The sequence below is a fragment of the Ranitomeya variabilis genome, chromosome 2, assembly GCF_051348905.1.
Source record: "Ranitomeya variabilis isolate aRanVar5 chromosome 2, aRanVar5.hap1, whole genome shotgun sequence".
Taxonomy (NCBI): domain Eukaryota; kingdom Metazoa; phylum Chordata; class Amphibia; order Anura; family Dendrobatidae; genus Ranitomeya; species Ranitomeya variabilis.
The window spans coordinates 637,338,638-637,359,067 of NC_135233.1; the positions used below are offsets into that span (position 1 = coordinate 637,338,638).

General features: G+C 46.2%; 1 protein-coding gene across 1 annotated transcript in view; it reads left to right on the forward strand.

The window, feature by feature from the left end:
- Positions 1-20,430, forward strand: part of FMN2 (formin 2) — a 450,026-nt gene that overhangs the window by 60,709 nt on the left and 368,887 nt on the right. Inside the window, exon 2 of the mRNA XM_077289102.1 lies at positions 883-1,046. Within this exon, the coding sequence (XP_077145217.1) occupies positions 883-1,046 (164 nt within the window). The remainder of the gene's footprint in view (positions 1-882; positions 1,047-20,430) is intronic.

The window sequence follows — 20,430 nt, forward strand, 5'->3', positions numbered from 1 at the left end:
CAAAGTGCTCACCACACATCTAAATCAGTTTCCTGAGGGTCTAGTTTCCAAAATGGTGTCACCTGTGGGGTTTTTTCACTATTTAGGTACATCAGAGGGTCTCCAAATGCAACATGGCATCTGCCAATTATTGCTGTAAATTTTGCATTAAAAAAGTTAAATGGCTCTCCTTCCCTTCTGATTTCTGCCTTGTGCCCAAAATAGTGGTTTTCTCCTTCATATGGGGTATCAGCATGCTCAGGAGAAATTACAAAATAATATTTGGGGTCCATTTTTTCCTGTTACCCTTGTCAAAATAAAAAATTTGGATCTGAAGTAAATTATTTGTGAAAAAAGTTAAATAGTATAAATTTACCATTACTCAGCCACAGCTGTTTTTTTTCTGCCCATGTAGATTCTTTTCCCCGACTCAGGTCTGCTGACTAGTTGCTTTTTATATACAGTTAATTATGTCCTTCCTTGAAGAGAGGCCTTTCTCAGGATTCAAACTTAGAAACTGTAGCATGACAAGCGGAAACTGTAGCAGTGAGTCACAGTCTTCATTGCCTAAGAATAGTGATTTTTTTCTGCCTAAAGAACTATATAGTTTTCTTCTTTTTCTTTACATGTATATTGTACTAGACACCGATACATGTCTATATACCTTTATAATAGAGATAAAACAAAAGTGAAAGTTTTTTTTTCTATAAAGTAGCTAAAAGATAATCACATTTTTAATACTTCTTAAAAAGAAATTCACAAATCTGATGCAAAATTCTGTTATGTGAAAGTTACCCAAGTAATAAAATAGGCAAACGAAGGGAGATATATTATATTAGAATATGTATAGCTGTTCTTCAGTTTATATACTAATTTGTATTAATGTTTATATATTTAATGCAGGACAAACCTTACTGGAAAAACTGTTTAGTCAGCAAAGGAATGCAGCTGAAGATGCCGAAAAACTCTGCTCTGAAATTGTGTCTATGAGCCTGCTTCTTCCTTTTAGTGACTGCTTTCGAGAGCAGTGCACCAAAAGCACTGAGCAAATTCCCTCCAATATTCAAGTAAGTAATAGAAGCTTTGCCTTAATTTTCAAATTATGGCCCCGATTCATCAAGACCAGTGATGTTCACGCCGTTCTTGATGAGGAAGTGTTTTTGAGTCAGAAGCTCCTTTTAATGAATCAGGAACATCTGACAAGTGCCCTACATCTCCGTGTGCGCCTGTCCACAAATCTTACTCCAGTCAGATCCATTTATATTGGCAGAGCTGGGTGAAACTAAAATAGGCTAAAAGTTGCTAAATCTTTTCACAGCTCCAAGTGAAACAAAAATGTTGTGACTTTTCAAAGAAATTCTTGACAGAATTCTGGCGTAATCACTTTGATGAATCGGAGCCTATATGCTTTAGTTAGTCATAGACTGTTTACTGCTTAGGTTGTGTTCATATGATGCTGATTTAATTTATTATTTTTTTCTGTGGCTTTTACCTGCAGCCTCAAGAGCTTAGTATGGTCTAACCTCTTCACGACATATGACGTACAGTTACGTCATCTGTCATGTCCCTGACTTTGATGTGAGCTCGCAAACCGAGCCTGCATCTCTCCCAGCAGATGATAGCTCAATTACTCAGCCATCATCTGCCTCTAAAAGCAGCGGTTGGAGCGGGGCTGTTAACATGTGACTGTTAATCAGACATCAGCTTCAGACACACGCGGTTTGGGGGGGGCACGTTATTCCATGCATCTGTGATGTGATTGCGGGGCGCTGATGGGATACTAAGACAGCCTGGGGTTTGCTGAATACCTCCGTGGTTATCAAGATGGTTCTCATGTGAAAGCCAGCATTTTTATTATTCATAGGAGACCATGATTTTAGCGATATGTAGCAGTACAATAGCACTGCCGTGTACGTATAGTACATTCAATCAGATGATCACATCTTCAAGTCCCCTAAAAAAACTAACAAATACAGTAAAAAGTTTAAAAAAATGGTTTTTAAAAATATGACAAAAATAAAAAATATGAAAGTTCAAATCACCCCCTTTTGCACCATTAAAAATAAAATGATTAAAAAAAATCCAATCTTTCAAAGTATAAATTAAATTAATCTGACTAGTAAATGGCATAACAAGAAAAAAGATCAAAATGACAAAATTACGTTTTTTAGTCCACAACATTGCAATACAATACAATAGGCAAGAAAAACAACAAATGTATAGTGAGTGGGGTCCAATTTAACTTGCAATCCAGAGAAGAATATAGACCCCTAAGATCTAACTTTTAATGTTTCTAAGTTAAAAACCTTATAAACTCTCCTTACCATCTAAATATTAGTGGGTGTACATCCAATACACATTAGCTGTTAAAAAACAATTGTATTCCAATAAACACAATATTATCTTAACCCGGAGATAAGTGCAGTCTATCACACCCTAATGATCCCTAAATTAGTCCCTACCTACCAGTGGAGGTTGGCACCCTAATGTTAAACGGTATGGTGCCTCGCTATCCCTTATATATCTAAACTACCCCTAATATAAAGTGCAGCACAGGTAGTATTTATGTACAATAGTCAATCAGATATTCACATTGCTCCCATCTGATAATCAAATTCCTAAATTCCTAAAACCTCAGCTGTCAGCGTTAGCAAGGCTGATTATCAAAAATAGAGGAGTCCCCATGCCATTTTTTAAATTATTTAAATAAATAATAAAAAAAAAGGTCCCCCAACGTTTGACAACCAGTCAAGCTAAAGCAGACAGCTGTGGATCAGTATCCTCAGGCTGGTAAGGGGCCATGGATATTGACCCCCCATCCTAAAAATAGTAGCCCACAAATGCCAAGAAAAGGCACATATATTAGATGTCCCAATTTTTGGCACTTTACCCAGCTTTTTCCACTTGCCCTGCAGCGGTGGCAAGTGGGGTTAATATCTGTGGGGTTAATGTCACCTTTGTATTGACTGGTGACCTCAAGCTCACAGCAATGTAATGGAGAGGTGACTATAAGGCATTTTCTCACTGGGAGAGCGGTGATCTCATCAAGGTCACAGCAGTTCATGGGTCTGGCTGGGAATGCAGCTTTAGTGACTGATGGTAACTTCAATGACGTCACCGCTAATCACTGACGCTGCGCTCACAGCAGCTCATTCATCAGTGATTCTCAGCCTGGACGGTCACGTCTTGGCACCGTCAAGGTTGAAAACTGTTTATCCCAGACATGGATTATGGTGTGGGACAGAATGACAGATAGGTGAAGGATATTGTTATTTTTTAGTTTTGTTTTATTACAGGAGACGAGGGATTCAATGGAATGGGTGTTACGTTAGTATAACCGTGTTTGTTATTTTTAAGTAAAAAAGTAAAAGCGTGTTTTGTTTTATTTCAAATAAAAGACTTTATACTGGCTGTGGGCTGTGTATTTATTTACAATACAACCACAGGAATAGTAATGAATCATTGTCTTATAGACGCCTTTCCATTACTAAGCCATGAGCTTGATATCACCGGACAATACAGAGGTGACATTAACCCAACAAATATGAACCCCACTTGCCACCACTACAGGGCAAGTGGGAAGAGTCAGGCAAAGCTGTGATGTACCATTTCTGTGCGGCTGCGGACTGCTATTTTAGGCTGGTTTGGCCAATATACATGGCCATTACCAGCCTAAGAATACTAGCATGCAGCAGTCTGCTTTAACTTGGTTGGTTGTCAAAAATGGGGGGACCCCACATCGTTTTTAAAATTATTTATTTAAATAATTAAAAAAATTGGATTGGGGACCCCTCTATTCTTGATAACTAGCTTTGCTGAAGCTGAGAGCTAAAGGTTGCAGCCCCTAGTTGTGAATTTTGCTTGGCTGGTTATCAAAAATACAGGGGAACCCATGCTGTTTTTTAAAAAAAATTATTTAGTTAGAGAATAGGCGCCGACTGATGATTACTTCCATAAGCCACCGCATGCTCTCGCTGTTATTAGTGGCATCAAGTGTCGGCTGATGGGAGCAGTAGTCCTGTCAGCCGCCACCGGTGACCTGAGGTAAACTTTATATGTCCGATCACAGCTGCGGGCTCATGCTGTCATTTGACAGCGTGGGAACTGCAGCTGTCTGACCAATGACTTTACCACCAATCAGAAGCAAATGTGCATGACAGCGTGACAAACACCCAATGTTCGGAGGCCGAACCCAAACAGTAACATGGACTTCCTGGTGAAGTCCATGTTTGGTGTCCGTGCCCAAAAAGTAGGTGTTCGTTAAGGACACCGAACTTTAATGTTCGTGTTCGCCCATCTCTAATTACTAATCCCTGGGCTTGATGCCAGCTGACAATACACAACTGACATCATCCCCAAAAAGTAATACTCAGATTGACGCTGCACCAGTGCAATAGAATTGGCGTTTCTAATGTGATGTGCCAATTCTGGGGCAGCTATAGGCTTGTATTTTTAGGCATTTTTTCATTTATGTATTTATAAAAAGTAAATAAATAAATAAAAAACATATACTATGTATACTATGTGTACACAGCGTAAGGAGGCTAATGGCCATGTAATCAATGGGAGGTATGTGTTACAGGAAAGGCTGCTCTCTGTGATGTAACCCGGATTATTTTTCTTTAGTGCACGTAAGCACTAGGATGTTATTCAGTGCACCTGGGTCTGGGTTGTGGGTAGCTATGAGAGATGGATGGGTCTGGCTTCCCATGTACCTCACCTATGGGTGTGGTTACAGCCTACATAATGGAGGCTGTTGTTTGGCACATGGTCTATGTGTTGGGAGGGAGAAGGACTCCTGTGTGTGTGGCTCCAGACTGAGCCTGCATGCTGGACATTACCCAGCCTGTGTACCCACAGGCCTGGTGGAGCAGAGTACTGCTATGGACATTGTTGCTTTGTTTTTGCCTGCTCTAAAGGCTGTTTACCTTTTGTTGGTACTTCTGGGTTTATGTAGCAAATAAACCCACATGAACTTTTAATGGAACGTGCCTCCTGTTGTCCTCCTGTCGCACCTCAATGAGTACAACCACAACCCCTACATTTGGTGGAGAATGCAGGCATTGGTCCAGGAGGTACCTGTGAGGAGTACAGCAGGTGATTGCTGTGTATCGGCGGGTCCACAAACTCCGGGCGGCTTGCTGTGGATCGGCGGGTCCACGAACTCCGGGTGGCTTTCTGTGGATCGGTGGGTCCACGAAATCTGCAGTGTGGAGCCGTGCAGAGCCATGCGGAGCCATGCAGAGAGGTGCACAGCCGTGCAGAGTCTTGTAGAGCAGTGCAAAACCTCACTGTGTGGAGCTGTGCAGAGCCTTGTGGGGCCGTGCAGAGCCTTGTGGAGGCGGGCAGGGCCTTGCAGAACAGTGCGGAGCCTTGCTGTGAGGAACTGTTGGGGCAGATATACTGCCGTTCACATGTGGTGAGTGTTATGATCCTTAGTGGCTGAGGATCACAAAACGGACTAGCTAAGTTACTGAACATAGAAACGAGCTCTAGGGAGGTGGTAACTGGACTGACCGCAAAGCTGATCCTAACCAAACACACTAAAGGTAGCCGGTGAACGTGCCTAAAATCCTGGACGTCTCGACGCAGCCTGAGAAACTAGCTACCCCTAGAGGGAAAATAAGACCTCACTTGCCTCAGAGAAATAACCCCAAAGATATAGGAAGCCCCCAACAAATAATAACGGTGAGGTAAGGGGAAAATACAAACGTAGAAATGAAAACAGATTCAGCAAATGAGGCCCGCTAATACTAGATAGCAGAAGACAGATAGGGAACTGTGCGGTCAGTAGAAAACCCTATGCAAAATATCCACACTGAGAATACAAGAACCCCCACACCAACTAACGGTGTGGGGGGAGAAACTCAGCCCCCTAGAGCTGCCAGCAAGCGAGGAAATCACATATAAGCAAGCTGGACAAGGACTAATCACCAACCAAGAAACATATTGAACACTGGTGATCAAAAAATGAATAAACAAAAACTTAGCTTCTCTTGAAGAGACTGATAACGAAGGAATGCAGGAGAGCTCCAAATAGCACTGAATACATTGACAGCCGGCAACAACTGAAAGTCCAGGTGAGCTAAATAGGAAACCAACTACCAGATAACGAGACAGCTGATGCCAGCCACAAACCTGCAGAAAGACACAAAGAGCCACCAGAGGGAGCCCAAAGACAGCACTCACACAGTACCACTTGTGACCACAAGAGGGAGCCCAAAAATAGAGTTCACAACAGTACCCCCCCCTTGAGGAGGGGTCACCGAACCCTCATCAAGACCCCCAGAGCGATCAGGATGCGCCACATGGAAGGCATGAACCAAATCGGCCGCATGAACATCAGAGGCGACAACCCAGGAATTATCCTCCTGACCATAGCCCTTCCACTTAACCAAATACTGAAGCCTCCGTCTAGAAATACGAGAATCCAAGATCTTCTCCACCACGTACTCCAATTCGCCCTCAACCAGCACCGGAGCAGGGGGCTCAACAGAAGGAACCACAGGCACCACATACCTCCGCAACAAAGACCTATGGAACACATTATGAATGGCAAACGACGCTGGGAGGTCCAAATGAAAAGACACCGGGTTAAGGATTTCCAAAATCTTATAAGGACCGATGAAGCGAGGCTTGAATTTAGGAGAGGAGACCTTCATAGGCACATACCGAGAAGACAGCCATACCAAATCCCCAACACGAAGTCGGGGACCCACACCGCGATGGCGGTTGGCAAAGCGCTGAGCCTTCTCCTGTGACAACTTCAAATTGTCCACCACATGGTTCCAAATCTGCTGCAACCTATCCACCACAGAATCCACCCCAGGACAGTCAGAAGGCTCAATCTGACCCGAGGAGAAACGAGGATGAAAACCAGAATTGCAGAAAAAAAGCGAAACCAAAGTAGCAGAACTAGCCCGATTATTAAGGGCAAATTCGGCCAATGGCAAAAAAGTCACCCAATCATCCTGATCAGCAGAAACAAAACATCTTAAATACGTTTCCAAGGTCTGATTAGTTCGCTCGGTTTGACCATTCGTCTGAGGATGGAAAGCCAACGAAAAAGACAAATCAATGCCCATCTTGGCACAAAAGATCCGCCAAAATCTGGACACAAACTGGGATCCTCTGTCAGACACAATATTTTCAGGGATGCCATGTAAGCAAACCACATTCTGAAAAAATAAAGAAACCAAATCGGAGGAGGAAGGCAACTTAGGCAAGGGCACCAAATGGACCATTTTGGAAAAACGATCACACACCACCCAGATGACAGACATTCTCTGAGATACTGGAAGATCCGAAATAAAATCCATGGAAATGTGCGTCCAAGGCCTCTTCGGGACAGGCAAAGGCAAAAGCAACCCGCTGGCACGAGAACAGCAAGGCTTAGCCCGAGCACAAATCCCACAGGACTGCACAAAGGAACGCACATCCCGCGACAAGGAAGGCCACCAGAAGGACCTAGCCACCAAATCTCTGGTACCAAAAATCCCAGGATGACCCGCCAACACCGAAGAATGAACCTCGGAAATAACTCTGCTGGTCCATCTATCTGGGACAAACAGTCTCTCTGGTGGGCAACGGTCAGGTCTATCCGCCTGAAATTTCTGCAGCACTTGTCGCAAATCTGGGGAAATGGCAGACAAAATCACTCCCTCTCTGAGGATACCAGCCGGCTCTGAAACTCCCGGAGAGTCAGGCACAAAACTCCTAGAAAGAGCATCAGCCTTCACGTTCTTCGAACCAGGCCGGTACGAGACCACGAAATCGAAACGGGAGAAAAACAACGACCAACGAGCCTGTCTAGGATTCAGCCGCTTGGCAGACTCGAGATAAATCAGATTTTTGTGATCAGTCAAGACCACCACACGATGCTTAGCTCCCTCAAGCCAATGTCGCCACTCCTCAAATGCCCACTTCATAGCCAACAACTCCCGATTACCAACGTCATAATTCCGCTCGGCAGGCGAAAACTTTCTTGAAAAGAAAGCACAAGGCTTCATTACAGAGGAATCAGAGCTTCTCTGCGACAAAACAGCCCCTGCTCCAATCTCAGAAGCATCAACCTCGACCTGAAAAGGAAGAGAGATATCAGGCTGACACAAGACTGGAGCTGAAGAGAACCGGCGCTTCAGCTCCCGAAAGGCTTCCATGGCCGCAGGAGACCAATTAGTCACATCAGAACCCTTCTTGGTCAAATCCGTCAAGGGCTTAACCACGCCAGAAAAATTAGCGATGAAGCGACGGTAAAAATTAGCAAAACCCAAGAACTTCTGAAGACTCTTAATGGATGTAGGCTGAGTCCAGTCATGAATAGCCTGGACCTTGACTGGGTCCATCTCAATAGTAGAAGGAGAAAAAATAAAACCCAAAAAGGAAACCTTCTGTACTCCAAAGAGACATTTTGAGCCCTTCACAAATAAGGCATTAGCACGCAGGACCTGAAATACCATCCTGACCTGCTTCACATGGGACTCCCAATCATCAGAAAAGACCAAAATGTCATCCAGATACACAATCATAAATTTATCCAGATATTCTCTGAAGATGTCATGCATGAAGGACTGAAACACAGAAGGAGCATTAGAGAGTCCAAAAGGCATCACCAAGTACTCAAAATGGCCTTCGGGCGTATTAAATGCTGTTTTCCATTCATCCCCCTGCTTAATACGCACAAGGTTATACGCACCACGAAGATCTATCTTGGTGAACCAACTGGACCCCTTAATCCGAGCAAACAGATCAGACAATAATGGCAAAGGATACTGAAATTTGACCGTGATTTTATTTAGAAGACGGTAATCTATACAAGGTCTCAGAGAACCATCCTTCTTGGCCACAAAAAAAGAATCCTGCACCAAGAGGGGAGGAGGATGGACGAATATGTCCCTTCTCCAAATACTCCATTATATAACTCCGCATCGCGGCATGTTCTGGTACAGACAAATAAAAATGTCGTCCCTTAGGGAACTTACTACCAGGAATCAAATTTATAGCACAAACACAATCCCTATGAGGAGGCAGGGCACCGGATCTGGGCTCATCAAATACATCCTGGTAGTCCGACAAAAACTCAGGGACCTCAGAAGGAGTGGAAGAAGCAATTGACACCAAAGGAGCATCGCCATGAATCCCCTGGCAACCCCAACTTGACACACACATAGCTTTCCAATCCAGAACTGGATTATGGGCCTGCAGCCATGGCAGACCCAAAACGACAACATCATGTAAATTATGCAGCACAAGAAAGCGAATCACCTCCTGATGTACAGGAGTCATGCACATGGTCACTTGAGTCCAATACTGAGGTCTTATTTTCCCTCTAGGGGTAGCTAGTTTCTCAGACTGCGTCGAGACGTCCAGGATTTTAGGCACGTTCACCGGCTACCTTTAGTGTGTTTGGTTAGGATCAGCTTTGCGGTCAGTCCAGATACCACCTCCCTAGAGCTCATTTCTATGTTCAGTAACTAAGCTAGTCCGTTTTGTGATCCTCAGCCACTAAGGATCATAACAGTACAGCCGGCCTAAAGAGTGTTTAATGCATCACAGAAGTGGGATAAGAGAAGTCCTGAGTACAATTTTTTTCTCTCTCCCTTTGCTGCAGTCTGTCCAGCTTCTCTCATCCCCTTAATCTCTGGGTGGCTCTGAGTTCAGCTGCAGACATGGATATTCAGAGTCTGACTTCTAGTGTGGATCATCTTGCTGCAAGGGTGCAAAGCATTCAGGATTTTGTTGTTCATAGTCCTATGTCAGAGCCAAAAATACCTATTCCTGAGTTGTTTTCTGGAGATAGATCTAGGTTTCTGAATTTTAAGAATAATTGTAAATTATTTCTATCTTTGAGACCTCGTTCCTCTGGTGATTCCACTCAGCAAGTTAAAATTGTTATCTCCTTGTTACGTGGCGACCCTCAAGATTGGGCTTTCTCCCTGGTGCCAGGAGATCCTGCATTGCTGAATGTGGATGCGTTTTTTCTGGCGCTTGGACTGCTTTATGAGGAACCTAATCTTGAGAACCAGGCAGAAAAGGCTTTGCTGGCCCTCTCTCAAGGTCAGGATGAGGCAGAGGTGTATTGTCAGAGATTTAGGAAATGGCCGGCTGTACTGTTATGATCCTTAGTGGCTGAGGATCACAAAACGGACTAGCTAAGTTACTGAACATAGAAACGAGCTCTAGGGAGATGGTAACTGGACTGACCGCAAAGCTGATCCTAACCAAACACACTAAAGGTAGCCGGTGAACGTGCCTAAAATCCTGGACGTCTCGACGCAGCCTGAGAAACTAGCTACCCGATTTTTTTATCGCATAGCACTCGTCCGTATTCTACTGTAGTGTCACTCCGACCTAAGGGAGGCCCACCGCAGCAGGTGGCTGTAGGGGTTCCTGGTGGTGAGATGCATAAAGAGGAGGAGGTAGCGCCCCTAAGGTCGATGTCCCAGAGTTAGGGGTGATCGGAGAAAAGTGTGGGTCCAACACCAGTTTAAATGGGGATTGGTTGTTCCAGGGTGAGTAGTGGTGGCTCCCATTCAGACTGTGATGCAAGGGAAAAAGAGTGCAGTAAGGTGGAGCCGGGTACAAATGTCAAGTCTTCCTCTCGTTGCCGAGGACACGGAGGCGGCAGAAAGGCAGGACAGGCTACACCCTCTGAGAAGAGGGATGAAGAAGAGAAAGGGTCAGGGACAAACAAGGTTAATGTCCTAGATGAGGAGGTCACTTTACTACCGACAAACCCCAGCACAGAGGTAGGGAAGAGAAGGAAAAGTGCCAGAATTGGCGTTTCTAATGTGATGTGCCAATTCTGGGGCAGCTATAGGCTTGTATTTTTAGGCATTTTTTCATTTATGTATTTATAAAAAGTAAATAAATAAATAAAAAACATATACTATGTATACTATGTGTACACAGCGTAAGGAGGCTAATGGCCATGTAATCAATGGGAGGTATGTGTTACAGGAAAGGCTGCTCTCTGTGATGTAACCCGGATTATTTTTCTTTAGTGCACGTAAGCACTAGGATGTTATTCAGTGCACCTGGGTCTGGGTTGTGGGTAGCTATGAGAGATGGATGGGTCTGGCTTCCCATGTACCTCACCTATGGGTGTGGTTACAGCCTACATAATGGAGGCTGTTGTTTGGCACATGGTCTATGTGTTGGGAGGGAGAAGGACTCCTGTGTGTGTGGCTCCAGACTGAGCCTGCATGCTGGACATTACCCAGCCTGTGTACCCACAGGCCTGGTGGAGCAGAGTACTGCTATGGACATTGTTGCTTTGTTTTTGCCTGCTCTAAAGGCTGTTTACCTTTTGTTGGTACTTCTGGGTTTATGTAGCAAATAAACCCGCATGAACTTTTAATGGAACGTGCCTCCTGTTGTCCTCCTGTCGCACCTCAATGAGTACAACCACAACCCCTACATTTGGTGGAGAATGCAGGCATTGGTCCAGGAGGTACCTGTGAGGAGTACAGCAGGTGATTGCTGTGTATCGGCGGGTCCACAAACTCCGGGCGGCTTGCTGTGGATCGGCGGGTCCACGAACTCCGGGTGGCTTTCTGTGGATCGGTGGGTCCACGAAATCTGCAGTGTGGAGCCGTGCAGAGCCATGCGGAGCCATGCAGAGAGGTGCACAGCCGTGCAGAGTCTTGTAGAGCAGTGCAAAACCTCACTGTGTGGAGCTGTGCAGAGCCTTGTGGGGCCGTGCAGAGCCTTGTGGAGGCGGGCAGGGCCTTGCAGAACAGTGCGGAGCCTTGCTGTGAGGAACTGTTGGGGCAGATATACTGCCGTTCACATGTGGTGAGTGTTATGATCCTTAGTGGCTGAGGATCACAAAACGGACTAGCTAAGTTACTGAACATAGAAACGAGCTCTAGGGAGGTGGTAACTGGACTGACCGCAAAGCTGATCCTAACCAAACACACTAAAGGTAGCCGGTGAACGTGCCTAAAATCCTGGACGTCTCGACGCAGCCTGAGAAACTAGCTACCCCTAGAGGGAAAATAAGACCTCACTTGCCTCAGAGAAATAACCCCAAAGATATAGGAAGCCCCCAACAAATAATAACGGTGAGGTAAGGGGAAAATACAAACGTAGAAATGAAAACAGATTCAGCAAATGAGGCCCGCTAATACTAGATAGCAGAAGACAGATAGGGAACTGTGCGGTCAGTAGAAAACCCTATGCAAAATATCCACGCTGAGAATACAAGAACCCCCACACCAACTAACGGTGTGGGGGGAGAAACTCAGCCCCCTAGAGCTGCCAGCAAGCAAGGAAATCACATATAAGCAAGCTGGACAAGGACTAATCACCAACCAAGAAACATATTGAACACTGGTGATCAAAAAATGAATAAACAAAAACTTAGCTTCTCTTGAAGAGACTGATAACGAAGGAATGCAGGAGAGCTCCAAATAGCACTGAATACATTGACAGCCGGCAACAACTGAAAGTCCAGGTGAGCTAAATAGGAAACCAACTACCAGATAACGAGACAGCTGATGCCAGCCACAAACCTGCAGAAAGACACAAAGAGCCACCAGAGGGAGCCCAAAGACAGCACTCACACAGTACCACTTGTGACCACAAGAGGGAGCCCAAAAATAGAGTTCACAACAGTACCCCCCCCTTGAGGAGGGGTCACCGAACCCTCATCAAGACCCCCAGAGCGATCAGGATGCGCCACATGGAAGGCATGAACCAAATCGGCCGCATGAACATCAGAGGCGACAACCCAGGAATTATCCTCCTGACCATAGCCCTTCCACTTAACCAAATACTGAAGCCTCCGTCTAGAAATACGAGAATCCAAGATCTTCTCCACCACGTACTCCAATTCGCCCTCAACCAGCACCGGAGCAGGGGGCTCAACAGAAGGAACCACAGGCACCACATACCTCCGCAACAAAGACTTATGGAACACATTATGAATGGCAAACGACGCTGGGAGGTCCAAATGAAAAGACACCGGGTTAAGGATTTCCAAAATCTTATAAGGACCGATGAAGCGAGGCTTGAATTTAGGAGAGGAGACCTTCATAGGCACATACCGAGAAGACAGCCATACCAAATCCCCAACACGAAGTCGGGGACCCACACCGCGATGGCGGTTGGCAAAGCGCTGAGCCTTCTCCTGTGACAACTTCAAATTGTCCACCACATGGTTCCAAATCTGCTGCAACCTATCCACCACAGAATCCACCCCAGGACAGTCAGAAGGCTCAATCTGACCCGAGGAGAAACGAGGATGAAAACCAGAATTGCAGAAAAAAAGCGAAACCAAAGTAGCAGAACTAGCCCAATTATTAAGGGCAAATTCGGCCAATGGCAAAAAAGTCACCCAATCATCCTGATCAGCAGAAACAAAACATCTTAAATACGTTTCCAAGGTCTGATTAGTTCGCTCGGTTTGACCATTCGTCTGAGGATGGAAAGCCGACGAAAAAGACAAATCAATGCCCATCTTGGCACAAAAGATCCGCCAAAATCTGGACACAAACTGGGATCCTCTGTCAGACACAATATTTTCAGGGATGCCATGTAAGCAAACCACATTCTGAAAAAATAAAGGAACCAAATCGGAGGAGGAAGGCAACTTAGGCAAGGGCACCAAATGGACCATTTTGGAAAAACGATCACACACCACCCAGATGACAGACATTCTCTGAGATACTGGAAGATCCGAAATAAAATCCATGGAAATGTGCGTCCAAGGCCTCTTCGGGACAGGCAAAGGCAAAAGCAACCCGCTGGCACGAGAACAGCAAGGCTTAGCCCGAGCACAAATCCCACAGGACTGCACAAAGGAACGCACATCCCGCGACAAGGAAGGCCACCAGAAGGACCTAGCCACCAAATCTCTGGTACCAAAAATCCCAGGATGACCCGCCAACACCGAAGAATGAACCTCGGAAATAACTCTGCTGGTCCATCTATCTGGGACAAACAGTCTCTCTGGTGGGCAACGGTCAGGTCTATCCGCCTGAAATTTCTGCAGCACTCGTCGCAAATCTGGGGAAATGGCAGACAAAATCACTCCCTCTCTGAGGATACCAGCCGGCTCTGAAACTCCCGGAGAGTCAGGCACAAAACTCCTAGAAAGAGCATCAGCCTTCACGTTCTTCGAACCAGGCCGGTACGAGACCACGAAATCGAAACGGGAGAAAAACAACGACCAACGAGCCTGTCTAGGATTCAGCCGCTTGGCAGACTCGAGATAAATCAGATTTTTGTGATCAGTCAAGACCACCACACGATGCTTAGCTCCCTCAAGCCAATGTCGCCACTCCTCAAATGCCCACTTCATAGCCAACAACTCCCGATTACCAACGTCATAATTCCGCTCGGCAGGCGAAAACTTTCTTGAAAAGAAAGCACAAGGCTTCATTACAGAGGAATCAGAGCTTCTCTGCGACAAAACAGCCCCTGCTCCAATCTCAGAAGCATCAACCTCGACCTGAAAAGGAAGAGAGATATCAGGCTGACACAAGACTGGAGCTGAAGAGAACCGGCGCTTCAGCTCCCGAAAGGCTTCCATGGCCGCAGGAGACCAATTAGTCACATCAGAACCCTTCTTGGTCAAATCCGTCAAGGGCTTAACCACGCCAGAAAAATTAGCGATGAAGCGACGGTAAAAATTAGCAAAACCCAAGAACTTCTGAAGACTCTTAATGGATGTAGGCTGAGTCCAGTCATGAATAGCCTGGACCTTGACTGGGTCCATCTCAATAGTAGAAGGAGAAAAAATAAAACCCAAAAAGGAAACCTTCTGTACTCCAAAGAGACATTTTGAGCCCTTCACAAATAAGGCATTAGCACGCAGGACCTGAAATACCATCCTGACCTGCTTCACATGGGACTCCCAATCATCAGAAAAGACCAAAATGTCATCCAGATACACAATCATAAATTTATCCAGATATTCTCTGAAGATGTCATGCATGAAGGACTGAAACACAGAAGGAGCATTAGAGAGTCCAAAAGGCATCACCAAGTACTCAAAATGGCCTTCGGGCGTATTAAATGCTGTTTTCCATTCATCCCCCTGCTTAATACGCACAAGGTTATACGCACCACGAAGATCTATCTTGGTGAACCAACTGGACCCCTTAATCCGAGCAAACAGATCAGACAATAATGGCAAAGGATACTGAAATTTGACCGTGATTTTATTTAGAAGACGGTAATCTATACAAGGTCTCAGAGAACCATCCTTCTTGGCCACAAAAAAAGAATCCTGCACCAAGAGGGGAGGAGGATGGACGAATATGTCCCTTCTCCAAATACTCCATTATATAACTCCGCATCGCGGCATGTTCTGGTACAGACAAATAAAAATGTCGTCCCTTAGGGAACTTACTACCAGGAATCAAATTTATAGCACAAACACAATCCCTATGAGGAGGCAGGGCACCGGATCTGGGCTCATCAAATACATCCTGGTAGTCCGACAAAAACTCAGGGACCTCAGAAGGAGTGGAAGAAGCAATTGACACCAAAGGAGCATCGCCATGAATCCCCTGGCAACCCCAACTTGACACACACATAGCTTTCCAATCCAGAACTGGATTATGGGCCTGCAGCCATGGCAGACCCAAAACGACAACATCATGTAAATTATGCAGCACAAGAAAGCGAATCACCTCCTGATGTACAGGAGTCATGCACATGGTCACTTGAGTCCAATACTGAGGTCTTATTTTCCCTCTAGGGGTAGCTAGTTTCTCAGGCTGCGCCGAGACGTCCAGGATTTTAGGCACGTTCACCGGCTACCTTTAGTGTGTTTGGTTAGGATCAGCTTTGCGGTCTGTCCAGATACCACCTCCCTAGAGCTCATTTCTATGTTCAGTAACTAAGCTAGTCCATTTTGTGATCCTCAGCCACTAAGGATCATAACAGTACAGCCGGCCTAAAGAGTGTTTAATGCATCACAGAAGTGGGATAAGAGAAGTCCTGAGTACAATTTTTTTCTCTCTCCCTTTGCTGCAGTCTGTCCAGCTTCTCTCATCCCCTTAATCTCTGGGTGGCTCTGAGTTCAGCTGCAGACATGGATATTCAGAGTCTGACTTCTAGTGTGGATCATCTTGCTGCAAGGGTGCAAAGCATTCAGGATTTTGTTGTTCATAGTCCTATGTCAGAGCCAAAAATACCTATTCCTGAGTTGTTTTCTGGAGATAGATCTAGGTTTCTGAATTTTAAGAATAATTGTAAATTATTTCTATCTTTGAGACCTCGTTCCTCTGGTGATTCCGCTCAGCAAGTTAAAATTGTTATCTCCTTGTTACGTGGCGACCCTCAAGATTGGGCTTTCTCCCTGGCGCCAGGAGATCCTGCATTGCTGAATGTGGATGCGTTTTTTCTGGCGCTTGGACTGCTTTATGAGGAACCTAATCTTGAGAACCAGGCAGAAAAGGCTTTGCTGGCCCTCTCTCAAGGTCAGGATGAGGCAGAGGTGTATTGTCAGAGATTTAGGAAATGGCCGGCTGTACTGTTATGATCCTTAGTGGCTGAGGATCACAAAACGGACTAGCTAAGTTACTGAACATAGAAACGAGCTCTAGGGAGATGGTAACTGGACTGACCGCAAAGCTGATCCTAACCAAACACACTAAAGGTAGCCGGTGAACGTGCCTAAAATCCTGGACGTCTCGACGCAGCCTGAGAAACTAGCTACCCCTAGAGGGAAAATAAGACCTCACTTGCCTCAGAGAAATAACCCCAAAGATATAGGAAGCCCCCAACAAATAATAACGGTGAGGTAAGGGGAAAATACAAACGTAGAAATGAAAACAGATTCAGCAAATGAGGCCCGCTAATACTAGATAGCAGAAGACAGATAGGGAACTGTGTGGTCAGTAGAAAACCCTATGCAAAATATCCACGCTGAGAATACAAGAACCCCCACACCAACTAACGGTGTGGGGGGAGAAACTCAGCCCCCTAGAGCTGCCAGCAAGCAAGGAAATCACATATAAGCAAGCTGGACAAGGACTAATCACCAACCAAGAAACATATTGAACACTGGTGATCAAAAAATGAATAAACAAAAACTTAGCTTCTCTTGAAGAGACTGATAACGAAGGAATGCAGGAGAGCTCCAAATAGCACTGAATACATTGACAGCCGGCAACAACTGAAAGTCCAGGTGAGCTAAATAGGAAACCAACTACCAGATAACGAGACAGCTGATGCCAGCCACAAACCTGCAGAAAGACACAAAGAGCCACCAGAGGGAGCCCAAAGACAGCACTCACACAGTACCACTTGTGACCACAAGAGGGAGCCCAAAAATAGAGTTCACAACAGGTGAGGGCCTGAGAGGGCTGTGGGGAGTCCACGGTGTGAACCCCAAGGAGGGATGATTGTCCAAAAGGGAGTGGAGTCCCAAAAGGGGCAGTGACCCAAATAGGGATGGATGCCCAAAAAGGGGGCAGTGACCCAACAGGGGGTCGAATCCCAAAAGAGGGTGGTGACTCAAAAGGGATGGAGTCCCAAAATAGGGTGGTGACCCAAATAGGGGTGGTGGCCCAAAAAGGGGTGGCAGGACTTTTGCCGGGAACAGTGTTCGAACAGCGCGAGTCTGGTATCCAGTGTCAATTATACATCTGATAAAATGTCACAGAGGTGCTCTGTGTAAGTCAATGGAGAGAGCGTGACTGGACTTCTGGACTTAGGTAGCTCGGTGATCCTGGTGAGTGCCACACTCCCTGTCTATCTGATTCCCGGAAGGAAGATGGATGTCCACTGCATCCATGGGGTCCCTAGGGATTATCCGGTGTCCAGGGTAATCATTGAGACACCCACAGTTATTACCAGCCGTGAGGTCCCTTTAGTCCTGAACTTGTCGTACCCTATTGTAATCATTCAAGACTTTGAATTGTTTTGAGACTTGGGGGAAAAGGGAGTGTCTGATTGCTCAGGGGGAGCTTGAATGACCCTAAGGCTGGGGTCAGACTAGAGTATGGCATCCGATGTGAGAGCATTGGATGCGATATGCTGATGACCCTCGGCTCCTGCACTGCTGCAAGCTGGAGCTGAGTGTCATGCGTTTGTGCTCCGAGCCTCTCGCACAGAGAGGATCGGAGCACAGCTGTGGAGGAGGCGGAGAAATTAATTTCTCCATCTCCTCCATTGCTGAGGTCTGCGTATATTGCACATCACTCAGATGATATCCGAGTGATGTGTGTTGTCTCACTCACACCCATAGGCTTATATGGGTGCGAGTGAGCCGAGACTCGGCCGAGTGTCGGTGACAATCACAGCATGCTGTGATTTCACTCTCACGTTGAAAACGGCAGAGCAAAAAAACAGTAATGTAAGCAGCCCCATAGATGAATACTGGTGCGAGTGCTATGCGATTTTTTTATCGCATAGCACTCGTCCGTATTCTACTGTAGTGTCACTCCGACCTAAGGGAGGCCCACCGCAGCAGGTGGCTGTAGGGGTTCCTGGTGGTGAGATGCATAAAGAGGAGGAGGTAGCGCCCCTAAGGTCGATGTCCCAGAGTTAGGGGTGATCGGAGAAAAGTGTGGGTCCAACACCAGTTTAAATGGGGATTGGTTGTTCCAGGGTGAGTAGTGGTGGCTCCCATTCAGACTGTGATGCAAGGGAAAAAGAGTGCAGTAAGGTGGAGCCGGGTACAAATGTCAAGTCTTCCTCTCGTTGCCGAGGACACGGAGGCGGCAGAAAGGCAGGACAGGCTACACCCTCTGAGAAGAGGGATGAAGAAGAGAAAGGGTCAGGGACAAACAAGGTTAATGTCCTAGATGAGGAGGTCACTTTACTACCGACAAACCCCAGCACAGAGGTAGTCGATGAAGTGGAGAAGATAAAGCTGACACAGGGTGGCAGTACAGATATAACAGCGAAAATCGCAGTAGGAGAAAAACTCTGAGGCAAAACGGAGAGCCTGCAGGAGAAGCTGGGCTCTGCTCAGCAGGAGGACGCCGAACACATGTCTCATCTTGAAATGACCTTCTGCAACAAAGTACAGGAGCTTCAGGACCTCGCCAAAGAGTTTGACCATGAAAAGTAAAAAGTGGCAGATTTGCTGGCCAAACTAAAGCGTTTGGAAAAACAGAAGTCTGAGGAAATCACGGCTTTTCAGTAAAAATAGTTTAATGCGGAAAGCGAGGACACAAAGTGAACAAGCTCTCTGGGAACTGTCCGCAGGCTTAGAGGAGTAGAACGCATGAATCAGAGAGGCCCATGAGAAGCATCAGCAGGAGCTTCACCGGGGAGAGGACGAACATCGCTGCCTGGCAGGGGATCGAGATACAGTTCTCCGAGAGCTCATGATCAAGCAGGAGGCTAAGCAGGAAGTTAAGGACCAGCTTCAGAAATGAGATAAAAAATGAGCTCTCTGCTATACAGAATGAACTGTCGCGCTCTCTTGATCTGATTGCAATGAAGGAGAGTGAGCTGGAGAGACTGACCAAAGAAGTCGCCTCTAGGGAGGAAGAAATCCAGCAAGGGAAGTGACCCGCAGACGACCTCGCAAGGAAAGTTGATGTCTTGAAAAACCGCTCTGATGCTCAGGACAAAGAGATCAAACACTGTATCCAAGAAGGTGAGACTTCGCTCTTCCAGTGCATAGTAGAGGTACCCGAGGACGTTCGGGAAGCTTGTGCCCGTGAGGCTGTGCATGAGGCCTTTAGAAAGGCGGTGGAAGCATGTAGTGTGAACTGGGCGCCAGAGTCTAAGCAGTTAGTGATACTGTCAGCTAGGGACGTCATGGTGAAGCGGGTGGCTATCCTGAGTGACATGCACCTAAACTGTCTTCTCACTAAACCTTTCTTGTTGAGGAATGAGGAAGCCGCTTGATGTCTGGAGCATGCAAAGAAAGCCCAAGGTCGATTGGAACTGGTGGAGGACATCATTCCAGTGCCCAGGAATCTGGTGAGAAAAATCATTGGGAGACTTGGTAAAGTAATGCAGGAGATCGTAGATAAGTCAGGTGTGGCGAGAGTGAGGATTCTGGCTGATGACGAAGCCCAGGTAGCTGGTGAAGGTGGGATAGTTCTAATCTTCGTTGTCGGATAAATAGAGAGCATGCAGAATATCTGAACACTCATGCAATATCACATGGCATACTTAAGAGAGGTAGAACAGCTAAGACTTAACAGGCTGCAGGTCAATAAACAGCTGCAGGAAATGCAAAGAATATGGCGTCCACTTTCAACCGAGGTCTGGAGAAACGAAGGGGTTCCCTAAAGAATGGAAGAGTTAGAAGTAGTGACTCCTCTGTTAGCTCAGTGCTGAGTGACCTAGGTGGGAGACCTTGTAGCGAACGTGGTAACAGAGGCTCAGACCAGACAGAAGGCATGGGACCAAGGGAATTGCAACACCATACCGACCATTGGGGTTGGGGGTGGTCCGACAAAGGGGCAACCCTATCAGAGGAGGGGATGGAGTCAGGCAATTTACTGATCCAAAAGGGTTCAGTGATAGGGC